This window comes from Lepidochelys kempii, chromosome 24 (genome assembly GCF_965140285.1).
Source record: "Lepidochelys kempii isolate rLepKem1 chromosome 24, rLepKem1.hap1, whole genome shotgun sequence".
NCBI lineage: Eukaryota > Metazoa > Chordata > Testudines > Cheloniidae > Lepidochelys > Lepidochelys kempii.
In genome coordinates, this window is record NC_136403.1 from 3,056,873 (window position 1) to 3,068,877 (window position 12,005).

Sequence of the window (12,005 nt, forward strand, 5' to 3'; positions counted from 1 at the left end):
GAGTTAGGAGCTTACATACTTTTGTGGGTTGAAATTCAGGGGAGATAGGAGCCTAACTATTGTTATGGATTGAAATTCATGGCAGTTTGACGCCTAAACCCCTTTGAGGATCTGGGCCCCAGGGGCTATGGGCTTGTTTACCCTATTGCCACAGAGGCACCCACCCGTTCAGCAGCTTAGCAAAGGGCCCCCCACCGCGTCTCGGCGGCGGCGAAGGGGAAACTCGGAGGAGGGAGAAAGGCAGGAGGGGAAGAGAGAGGAAAAGAAGTTGAAGGAGAGAAAGGAAGCGAAGGGAAAGGGGGTGCGGGGGGCCAGATGCCGGGGCGGCGGGGGGAGCCCGAAGGAAGGAGAGGAGAGGAGAGCCCCAGCCCAAAGCACATGCCTGGGCGCCCCGCAGCCCGAGGGCGAGTCCGGACCCGCCGGTAGCCGGGCGCAGCCTCCGCCCAACCAGGCGAGAGGGGCCGGGCCAGCGGGGCTGCCGAGGGCGGTGGCCGGGGCTGGGCGCGGCTCAGAGGCTGGCCCAGAGTCTGCTCCTCGCAGCGCTCCGCGGTCCGCTCCCTCTGCTGCAGCCATGGTGAGTGGGGGGGGTCCCCCCGGGTTTGGGGGTTCGGGCCCCCCCGGGCTTGGGGGCTCGGCTCCGACCCAGAACAGGGACTGCTGGGGAAAACCAGGGCGGCGTTTTCCGACCGGGCAGGGGAACCCCCCCCCCCACCTTTGGCACGGGGGGAGCAGCCCCCGGCGGAGATATAAACTCTCCCTGGGAAGGGCCGGGGGGGGGCGACTCGGGAGAGGGCGGGGGGCAGGGCTGGGCCCCAGGGGAGCCAGGGACAGAAGCGCCCCTGGAGTTTTTAGCATGTGAGTTGCACACAGGACTGGCAATGGAGGGAGATGGGGGGTGCTGAGCTCACCCCTCCCCCCCCAAAGGCCTGTACGGGGTAAAAGGGGAGAGGGTGGGGGCAGGGGGGCTGAGCTCACCCCCCCCCTCCAAAGGCCTGTACGGGGTGAAAGGGGAGAGGGTGGGGGCAGGGGGGCTGAGCTCATCCCTCCCCCCCCCCAAGGCCTGTACGGGGTAAAAGGGGAGAGGGTGGGGGCAGGGGGGCTGAGCTCATCCCCCGCCCACCAAAGGCCTGTATGGGGTGAAAGGGGAGAGGGTGGGGGCAGGGGGGCTGAGAGCCATTGAACCAAACTGTAAAATCTGGATTGAATGGAAACCACTTCAAGCCAGAGGGTGCAGCACCCCTAGCCCAGCACCTCTGGGTGGGGCCCCAGCTAACAGGATGGGTCAGGGCTCCAGACTTCTCCTGGCAGGTCCCTTGCAAGAAGGAGGAGCTGGAGCTGATCCGCGCCCACGCTATGATCTCACTCTCTTCCCCTCCTGCCTGCTGCCTCCCTCCCCATCCCCAGACTTTCTCTTCCCCTCCTCATCTCTCCAGCCTGTTTCTGGGCTGCTCCCGCCCCCACAGCCCCGGGGGCCAGCCCCTGCCCCCCTGCCCCAGCTCCCTGCGGCCCGCGGGCAGAGCTGGGCCCACACAGGAGGATATTACGCAGCCGGGTTTTGGGTTAAGGAAGCTGAGGCCTGCAGGGGCGGGACTCGTTTCCTATCCCACACAACCAAAGAAGGGTAAATGCAGCAGCAGGGAGGATAGGGCTAGTGATTCCCCAAGGGGGGCAGATCTTCCTTCCCCCAACCCCACCCCGCCCAGGCTCCTCCCGCATAGCTCAGACACTGCTTAGCGCTTTCCTGTCCCTGAGTCACCCAGCTGCCTTTGATTGTCCCGGCTCTCCCCTCAGCACCCTGGCCTCTGGGGAAGAGCACAAACCCTGCGCCAGAAAGGCTGGAGGCAGAACCGGCTCCTGCTCCCCAGCGGAGAGGGGCTGGCAGTGACTGAGTCCCAGGCGAGGCCAGAAGGGGGCAGGCGGCGCGGCTCCCTCCTCTGCCCGAAGCGTGGCCCCTTCCCGCGGCTGCAGCCTCCTTGGAGGGACCCCAGCCAGGCTCACGAGGGGAGGGCAGGCTGCACGGCCCGGTCATTCCCTAGAGGCAGGAGGCGTCGTCTCCTCGGAGCCCCAGTCCCGTTTGCCCATCGCTGCCACCGTAACCAAAGTCCGACTGGAACTGGTGCCTCAGAGGAAAGAGGCCCCAGCTGCTATTCTCTGATGCCCCTGAGCCAGCCAGCCGGCCCCTTGCCCGGGGCTGGATTGGAAGTGAGGCCCCCTGGACGTGAACCCCCATTTCCCATTCCCCTTGCCCTCCTGAGCCAGCTATTCCTCCCTGAGCTAGGGCTGGAATAGAACCAGCGTCTCCTCCCTGGGAAAGGCCCCATATCCCATTCCCCAGCCCAGGCCCCTGCTCTGGGGCCAGGCTAGAATCAGCATCTCTTACAGAGGAAAGGTAGCACATACCATTTGCTGGTCCCCTGAGCCAGCCGTCCTGCCCGCTGCCCTGGGAGGAGGTAGGGAGCAGGGCCCGCTTGAGGGGAGAGGCCCCATCACCCACTCACCATCTCCCCCCCTCCCAAGCCAGCCAGGCCTGCATTTCACCCTCTTCCTGTCCTGTCTCACATGTATCCTCTGTCCGCGGTGTTTGGAGCAGGGAGGAGATCCCTGCAGGATCCCACCCTATTCCCATTTCTCTCTCCTCAGAATTTCTCCCATGACAAACAAGGATTGGGGAGGGGGGATGCATTTTTCTCTCCCCCACCCTCCCTGGGCTTGGTAGCCGAAGCCAATTAATATTAACGAGGGTGGTGGAAAAAACCAGACACTGTCTACCCTGAAGAATCTCTCTTGCACAACCTCCGCGCAGACACACCCAGCTCCTCCTGCCCTGCAAGGCAACACGGCCGTTCCCAGGAAGCAGCTGTACTGGGGCTTGGAGGAGCCTGACTCGCTGGGCCTGTACCCAGACCCCACCCATGATTCACCCCCATCCCTGCGCTGGGCTCTTTCCGCCACGGCCGGGAGGTTCCTGGCCCCGGCAGGGAGGCACTTGCAGGGGTTAGGCCCTGGACTGTGCTGGCAGCTGCATCTCCTCTGTGGTCTGTCTTGCCACATCTGTGCCTAGGAACGAGAGCCGGGGAAGGGGCTGCACCAGACGGCCTGGGGAAATGATGCAGCTGTAGCCAATACAGCCTGAGCAGCAACACTTAGTTCTAACCTCAGACCCCACCCTCCCTCTGGGCCCAGGGAATAGAAGCCAGGAGTCCAGATTGCCTAACCCCTAGACCATAGTCCCTGCCCAGAGCTTGGGAAAGAAGCTCCCAGGCTCTAACCACTAGACCATGCTACCAGAAGCGGGATCAGAACTCCGGTATCCTGGCTCTGTCCTTGACTAACCCCTGGACTCCTCTCCCCTCCCTTTAAAGGCATTCACAGCAAGCGCCAGGAGGGGTTTGTGTGGTGTGGGGCAACTAACCGGTAGCGCCAGGAGTTTGCTGCTGGGAGAGTGTGTGTGTGTGTGGGGGGGGGGTGTCATCAGTGACGTGGTTTTGTCCCTGCAGTCGAAGAGCCCCGTGTGCCCGACGGAAACGGAGCGTTGCATTGAGTCCCTGCTGGCCGTCTTCCAGCGCTACGCCGGGCGCGAAGGCGACAACTGCACGCTCTCCAAGAAGGAGTTCCTCAGTTTCATGAACGTCGAGCTGGCTTCCTTCACAAAGGTGAACTTTGCACCCTCCTTCGGGACACCCAGCCCAGGCGGGGCGGGGGGATTCCAGCTACTGCCACTGTTAGAACCCAGCAGCTCTGCTGAGTCGCTGGCGGGGACACGGGTTGGCGGGAAAAGTGCTTCCAAAGGGGTTCTTGCCTGCAGATGTGGCTTGGAAACCGGCTGTCCTTTGGTGCCTTCCCCAAGTGCAGCTTCCTTTCCCCTATTACAGTACATGTCTCCAGCTGTCACTCGCCCAGGCAGAACGCACAGGGGGGCGGAGGAAAGAGCTGTGGCCTTTGGAACTCTCTGCCACCAGATGAGGATGCAAAATGCATCTCTGTCTAGGCTCAGCCTCACTGACCTGTGGAGGGAACCAGCATCGCTGGCTGCAGGGGGTTGTGGAGTTTGCCCCCTCTATTTTGTTGTACAATCTCGATCCACAATTCCATGAAGGGTGCTCAGATATGACCATATGGGTCTCGTAACTGCAAGTAGAGATACTGGTAAAAACCCTCCTTGGCCTTTCGCAGAGCCAGAAGGACCCAGGAGTCCTGGACCGGATGATGAAGAAGCTTGACTTGAATTGCGACGGGCAGCTGGACTTCCAGGAGTTCCTGAACCTTATTGGGGGCATCGCGCAGGCTTGCCACATTGCACTCTGTGTGCAGGCCCCCCCTGGCCACCACCAGACCAAGAAACTGTGACCCCGCCCAACCCACACCTACAGCCCCGCAAACATTCCCGATGCACCCTGTGCAAGACCAACCGTCAGCTGCAGACCTGCCCCCAGCCTGCGTGTCTGTGGGGGGCTCTCATTGCTTTTGTATCAGTAAAAGAATGGTATAAAAATTCCTACTCAGTAATTCTTTTTAATCTCAAAAAGTTGGGGGGAGGTGGGGGAAGGGGGCATGATAGGGGACCAGCATAGCTCCAGTAGTTTGAGCACCAAACTGGGCGCCAGGACTCCTGGGTCTTATCCTTGCTGTGCCACTGCTCTTTGGGGTGTGATGTCTCCCCCCTGCCTCAGTTTCCCCACATGTAAAGCAGGGGGATAATGCTAATTATCCACTTTTTGTCAAGTGCTGTGAGCTCTATAGATGAATGAGCACCATAAAAATCCAAATTATGAGAATTTTTAGGGATTTTATGATCATTGCATCTGACTTCTTTAAACAAAGGAATACGCAGGTCTGGGGGGAGGGCAACTGTGTAATTTTAAAAGAGTGAGATAGATCAGTGCAAAATGCAGCAGCTACAGGGTCAGGAAACTAACATTTAGGGTTGCAAAGAGTTTGGGGACATAACTTGCCTACTCATAAGAGACAGTCCACAAACTCTTGAGATTGGACCAGTGAAGCGCCCCCTGGTGGTGCTGTAAATCAGATCAGCAATGCTGAGACTTGGGCTCTCTCCAGCCCTGAGCTGGGAGAACAGCTGTTAACAGAGCAGGGACCCTAAAAGGGGAGAAAAGCTGAAAAGCGAGGGTGAGGGTCTGAACAATACAGGCCCTTCTCAGGTGCGGGAAATGCCTGTGATTAGAGAAAGAGGGGAGAGAGAAAGTCCCACAACAGCATGGAGATCCCCCCATAGCTGTAAAGTCACAAACTCGGGGCACCTTCCCCTACAGGAGTGAAGTGAATGGTACTAGGGTCATGTGTCCTCAAGCACATGGAAATGGGTTAGGGCATCAGCTGGGATTGTCCTGGGTGAGACCCGCCCCCCCACTGGTAGAAATGCTCCAGGCTTGACTCTGGAGTGACACTAGAAACTTTACACTTCCTGTTCAAACAGTCCTGAAGAGAGCTTACAACAGCTCAGAAGCTGGAAACTCGACCCACTCCACACGCGTGTGCTGGCCCATTTCACAGCTTGGTTTTGGGAACAAGGCCATGCTGACGTCCTATGTTCTGAGGCCAGATGCGATCACTGTGATCGCCGAGTGTGTGACCACGGGCCAGAGAACTTCCCCCCCAAATAATCCGTAGGGCAGATCTTTTAGAAAAACATCCAACCCTGATTTAAAAATGGTCAGTAATAGCGACTCTGCCATGACCCTTGGTAAACTGTTCCACTGGTTACTCACACTTAATAATTTACGCTTTTTTTCCAGTCTGAATTTGTCTTGCTTCCACTTCCAGCCATTGGATCATGTTAGACCTTTTCTCTCTAGACTGAAGAGCCCATTATTAAATATTTGCTCCCCCCGAGGGTACCTCTAGATTGTGATCATGGCACTCCTTCGCCGCCTCTTTGTTAAACTAAGTAGATTGAGCTCCTTGAGTCTATCACTGTAACTAGGACATGCCATACAGTGCTTTGCCCATCCTTTCTCAAGGGCACCAGTGGCTGGGATAGGGAGCAGCTGCTGTCTCTGAAGAGATGTAAGTATTTAGCACCAGGCCATGGTTAGCAGCCTCTCAGGGCCAGTTGGGAAGAGGTCACATTAGATTATCATAACACTCCCTTTCTGGCCTTAAAGGGAGTTATTCCAAAATAGCTATTCCTGATACATTCTGGAACAAGAGCACCCACCCCTGGAGTTCATCAGGAATAATCAGCTTTGAATTCACCCTCCCTTATTCTGGATTAATTTTCCTGTATAGACACACCTAAAATCTATATTAAACACTAAATGGGAAAGGCACCATTCTGACCATGGGAGCTCCGGCACAGCACAGAGAACCTCACCCAGTGGGTCAAGCCCAGAACTTGTCTGACCTAGAACCTCAAGTTTTCCATGCCTCATTCCACACATATTAAATAAACCCTACTCGGCACTTAACAGATGCTTTCCCCTCTTGGCCTTCAAGCTGCCAGGCCACCACTGAGCCGTATCCTCTACCCCATCCCTCCAGGTCATTAGACCCTGTCCAGGACAAACACCAGAAGCAACTAGGCAAGGGGCCATTTCTTGTGGGAAAAATCTTTCATATTTCCCAGTGAATCAGGAGTCCGGCTCTCTCTAAAGCAAAACCTCAATGCTTTATGAGCGTGACTGTCCCTTTAAAGCCTCAAGAGCAGCACTCCACAAAGTGAGCTGGAACAAGCAGCTCATTGTAGTCTCTATCGAACAGCTGAACCAGTGCAAGGGGGAGTCTGGTTGGTTAATTCACTTTATTAACGTGAAAAGGAGACAATGTTGAGAAAAGCTGCTAAGGACAAAAAAAAAAATCAACCAAAGCGCTGGGATTCCGAGCCACTTTCCCGCTCCCACCAGGGAAGGCACACAAAGCCCATGAGCCGCCTTGGATCAGGACTCGACTGCCCGTAGGACAAACTCACCTCCAGTGACCCTGATTCTACACAGGGCCATGCTGAACTTGAACCAGGCTGCTTTTCCTGCTCTTGGGCAGAGGGCATGTTCTCTTCTGATGAGGGCGATGCTGCCTCCAGGTAACAGGGGGTGCATGCCACATGAACTGCACCTTGTGCCAGGATCCCATGTTATTACTTGTCACGCTCAGGGGAGGGGGCAGGACTTTCACCAGGGCTTGCCAACTGTGGCATGGGAGGGAAGAGCAGATCTCACAAACAGCCCAGTTCACAGCACTAGTGCAAAGGATCCAGCGGTTCGATTAGGAGCTGGAATGGAGGAAGGGAGAAGCAGAAGCAAGATGAAGATTTCAGGGTCACAGGACTGAAGATCTAGCCAGAGGGAAGCCGGAAGTTCCTGTCTCTCCAGCCTGGGGCAGGACCTTAGCGGAACTGGAGTGGGCTGATTCGCAGCCCAATGACATCTTTGCCGATCTCTGTCACCTGGAGAATAAAAGGGAGGCGGTTAATGGTTAAGAGCAACACAAGCTTGGGGTTCCTGACACAGATAGCTTCTACCAGTACACACTGCAGGGATCGACTGCTGGGATGGACAGAGACAGCTTGAGAACCTCATCTCAACCACATACAGCTTTGTGACACCAAGCCTCCTCCTATAGCCCAGAATCCTAGTCCAAATGGCATCAACGGGACCAGGACCCAGCCCTATGTGCATTACAAAGAACTGCTGGCACAGTTCTCCTGGCCTGACCCCACACGATGGCTGCGTTAGAGTAAGCAGCAGCGTTTTAAAATGAAGTCTTGAGCAGGAGGCTCAGTCTAGAGCGACCCGCAGGGCTCGAGGAAGGCCAGACCCAGTTGTGCTTTGATTTGTAGGACATGCTGCTGCCGCTGCTATTCAGAAAGGTGTCTCGATGAAAAGAAAGATGAACTGCCCAGCTGGGAGTTGAGGCAGAGGCATGAACACCCTGGGCTGCTCAAGTCACTCCCCAGAGACAAACGGGCGCTCTCCCACCAGCGGCTCCAGGCGCTTGTGTTCACACACTCCTGTGGTGCCCCTAGACCAAGCTCAGCCCATCCTCAGTGTCTGTCCCTGATCTGAAGGAGCCAGAGACTGCGAGTGGCAGGGATACACTGCAGGTCTTTGCCTCCTAATCAGGGGAGGCTCACGCTTAGCGAGGGGATTTCACTGCAGCACCAGCCACCCTGCAGTCTCATCCCCAAGGAGCTGTCAGTGCTTCCCCAACTTTATACACACCGCACCACTCCAATGTGGAGGGGGCCGGCAGCATGGAGTATAAGTGGCAGAGGAATGGGGGGATGGCGTGTTTGGGACAGACACCAGGGAAAACACTGTCTCTTAAAGTGCCAGGCAGCCATTACAACCCTTGCAGAGCAAACGGGAGCTGGGTGATAAAGGTCTCACCAAGCCCCCAACTCAACTCAGATCCACCCGCCCTGGGAAGGATGAAGGGCTGAGTTGAACCTGCTAGGATTAGAACCTGGGGTTCCAGGGACTCTCGATATTTCAACCCTGAGGCCTGAACCACTCAGATGTTCCCTCCTGCCTGGACTCAAGGGAAACATTTACAGAGAGCAATAGGCAGGGAGAATTTGCCAGGAGCCAAGGACCAGAGGCGGGGGAGGAGGGGCTGCCACCACAGGCGGTGCCCTTACCGTGGTGACTCGGCAGATCTGTCCCCGGAACTCAGGGCAGTAGCAGGCACCGCTGAGCGGGCACTTCTCCACCGGCTTGCCGCGGTAGATGGGCCGGTAGGAGGCGGCGCAGATGTCGAAGGGGTTGTGCATGTCGTAGTTGAGCTGGTAGGTGTCGGTGGGGTTCTTCTCGCAGGCGGACAGGATCTTGCGCGTCTAGGGAGGGAAGGGGACGCATTAGCGGGGAATGGAGAGCCAGCTGCAGAGCATGCAGGGCAGGAGCTGTGGAGCACACCGTAGATGGAACGGCTCCAACCTGACCACATCTCTCTGCTTTACACACCAGGAAACCCCACACAGCCTTTGGGGCTGGGAAACATCCTTCCCTCCCAGCACAGCCTCCCTACCTGAGACACACATTCCCCCCACCCCAGCGGAGACACCTGCCCCAACCCCAAGCTCATCGCTTCCCACTCCATGGCCTCCCCCGCCCAGCCTGGTCCCATGGGGAGTGAAGGAACCTCAGCACACCAAGACCCAGTCCCCCCTCGCTGTGCCCTGCACGCTTACCTGCTGCGACACTTCGGGCTTGGGGCCCAGCTCCAGGAGCCGGCGAGCGAAGGTGGCAGCTGTCTTGAAGTTTTTGAGCTTAAAGAAGAGATTGAGGGCGGTGCGCAGCACAAGGATCATGTGGACGGGCTGCAGGTTGGAGTGGGTGAAGTAGGCTGCCATCTGCATTGGGGGAAGCCGAGGGGAGAGAACACCGTCATGAGGGGGCTTTGAGGCAAAGATGGAGTTGCATCGTGGGAGGCGACCCCGCCCTAGCACAATGCACTCTGGCTGCTAGAGGGAGCAGGACAAACCCGGCGGGGTGGAGCTGCAGAGGGACAGGCTGACCATCAGTGCTGTTGATGGTATGGGAGGTGGGTTAGTATAAGGCCTGCTTCACAGATGGGGAAACTGAGGCCCAGTGACTTGCCCAAGGCCACCCGGGGAATCTGCGAGAGGGTCTGGGCACTGAATTCAGGATTCCCAGTCTCCTATCACCACTAGCCCATTCCCTCCCAGAGCCCGGAACAGAGCCTAGGAGTCTTGGCCATGATAACTGGAGTGCAGTGCAGCGTCTGTACCTCGCAGGTGCGTTTCTGCTGCTCCAGGGTCTCTTTGGGGAGCTTCTTCCTCTCGATCTCCATCGACAGCCCCACGATGTACTCTCGGCAGATGGCAATCAGCTGCTGGGCCTGTGAGGAGGAGAGAGAGCGAGAGAGAGAGCGAGAGAGTCAGGCACCATTTGCCCGTGGCTCCTGAGGAGGGGAATGGGGGCCGGGAAGAGAGGCGCCCCTCACCTCAGCGATCTCCTGCTTGTTATCCACTACCAGCAGCGGCACGCTCAGCAGGATGGACCGGAACTTCTCCACCGCCTCCTCGAACTTGCCAGCGGTGGTGAGCTGGTAGCAGACTTGCAGGCGCTGGATCAGGTCGTTGAGCTTCAGGCCGACGACAGGGAGGGCATTCTTCAACCCGGCATCCTTCCTGGCGGTGTGGGAAGGGTGGGAGCCTCAGTGAGAAACTGAGAACCAGCCAGACCACGTGGGAGGACAAGGTTACCCTGATGGGCCACCTGCACTACAAGCAGTCAGTGACACATTGGCCTGGCTGAACTAGGTCCACACTGCAGCTCCTCGACCATCACAGCTGTCTGGCAACCACAGAGGGGTCTCCAAGCCTCCCCTGCTGCCTGACTGGTGCATGCTGGGAAAATCTGGGTCGCTAGCCCACAATGCCTCAGCTACCCCTGCAGAGGACGTACTTCCAGATCTAGCTCGGCTGGAAGAAACCAGGAGCAGGTGGCAGGGGAGCACTAACCCCACCTGCCTCACCTTGTTTAAGCTCTAACGAGGAGCTGGGTGCTTCCCGTCATCAGAAAACTGCCCCGGGATGGAATTCTCCCTAGAACTTGGGCTATCAACAGAGGGGCCGGTCCCACATCCACTCAAGATCCATTGATTAACACTGAGCCGTTTAAAACACGATTCAAAATTTGCTTGTTTACGTCAGGGGAACGGGAAGGCGACACCAGGCAGGGAGTGGGCGGGGCCTGTTTTGTGACTGAACATGACTCACCCACTGGGGGCACTAACCTGCACCACCCCTCCAACAAGCAGCATCCAGGCAAGAGTCAGGGGAAATGGTAAAGAGACCTGAAGGGAGAGGCCGGATTCCGCCCTACTGCTCACCAGTTGCGATGTGGGTATCCATACATGGCGGGGAGGCAGGGCAGTGCTTGGTAAGTGGTGCGGCCCCGGGCATAGGTCTGCAGGAAGAGCTGCTTGTAGGGGCCAAAATTAGTCACTCCCACCTGGTCGTGGAGGAGCTGAAGAGAAAGAAGGGAAGCACCACACTCATTGGCTGGTCGCGGCATAAGTGCAGCTCCAACCCCGCCCACAGCCTAGACTGGGATCTCATCCTGCCCAGACATTAGCCCCCAGCCTATTAGAACTTCTCCTTTGTACCTGGGGAACTTGAAGCACAGGGAAGAGAAGTGACTTATCCAAGCAGACACAGTGAGTCTGCGACAGAGACTGAAAGAGAACCCAGGTGCCCTGAGCTTTAGCTGAGAAACTCTCCTCTTCCTTAGTGAGGTTAATTCAGTATTGCCAGGCAGCCACAGGAAGGCAGTGGGGTGAAGCTCCAGAGCACTGCGGAGGGATTTGGCCCCATCTCCCGATTAACATCTCACCCCGAGAAGGGACCTCTAACGCTGTCCTTCAGACTGAACAGCATGGAGCATGAGACTACTGCATAATCTGCCTTGATCACCCCTTATCAGCTGACACCCCTCTGCCCGACTACCCCTCGCTGGAAGGGGTCACAAACAGGAGGGGGAGAGGGGATCTCCAGGACTCTCCAGAGTAACTTACCCGCATGGCTGTCTCAAAGGAACCACCCAGGATGTGATCAACAGGCAGCTGGGAATTGTTACACCAGACCTAAGGGAGAGGAGGAAACGCATTTCAAGAGGAGCTGCTGGGGGGTCATGCCTGCCCAATGCTACCCAGCACACTCACATCCCATTCAACACCAGCAGCAGGGCTCCAGCCACTTCTCCCAACAAGGCACCACCAGTTCCTGACGCTGATAATTAACCAGCACAGGACAGTGAGCAGGAGGGACCAGACCAGGAAAGGCAGGTGCCCGAGAGAGAAGGTTTCAGAGGCAGGTCCTGTTACCTGAGCTGGGCTGGTGCCCTTGGTGGGTGGCACAAAGAATCCATCCTCAGCTCCTCCTGCCAGGCCAGCAGGGACATCCTAGGGAGCAAACGGGGCACTTATTAGCTAGTCAATGCTGTGCTGGTGACTGACAGCTCTGCAGCCTGGCACCGCACGGTGAAAGCTCACCCCTGGGCTGCCCTGCCAATGTGCTTCAGCCTTAA

General features: G+C 57.3%; 2 protein-coding genes across 2 annotated transcripts in view; one reads left to right on the forward strand and one right to left on the reverse strand.

The window, feature by feature from the left end:
- The first annotated feature begins 440 nt into the window (after positions 1–440).
- On the forward strand, positions 441–4,495 carry S100A11 (S100 calcium binding protein A11). The gene is made up of 3 exons (XM_073323417.1): positions 441–574; positions 3,498–3,653; positions 4,174–4,495. Exons 1-3 carry the CDS (start codon positions 572–574, stop codon positions 4,345–4,347), a joined length of 333 nt encoding a protein of 110 aa, XP_073179518.1. The 5' UTR covers positions 441–571; the 3' UTR covers positions 4,348–4,495.
- A 2,243-nt stretch (positions 4,496–6,738) lies between these two features.
- Positions 6,739–12,005, reverse strand: part of COPA (coat protein complex I subunit alpha) — a 32,661-nt gene continuing 27,394 nt past the window's right edge. Inside the window, exons 26-33 of the mRNA XM_073323416.2 lie at positions 11,803–11,880; positions 11,494–11,562; positions 10,810–10,946; positions 9,919–10,105; positions 9,703–9,813; positions 9,143–9,304; positions 8,594–8,788; positions 6,739–7,399 (exon numbers count right to left, since the gene is read on the reverse strand). Coding sequence (XP_073179517.1) covers positions 7,340–7,399; positions 8,594–8,788; positions 9,143–9,304; positions 9,703–9,813; positions 9,919–10,105; positions 10,810–10,946; positions 11,494–11,562; positions 11,803–11,880 — 999 coding nt within the window. The 3' untranslated portion in view covers positions 6,739–7,339. The remainder of the gene's footprint in view (positions 7,400–8,593; positions 8,789–9,142; positions 9,305–9,702; positions 9,814–9,918; positions 10,106–10,809; positions 10,947–11,493; positions 11,563–11,802; positions 11,881–12,005) is intronic.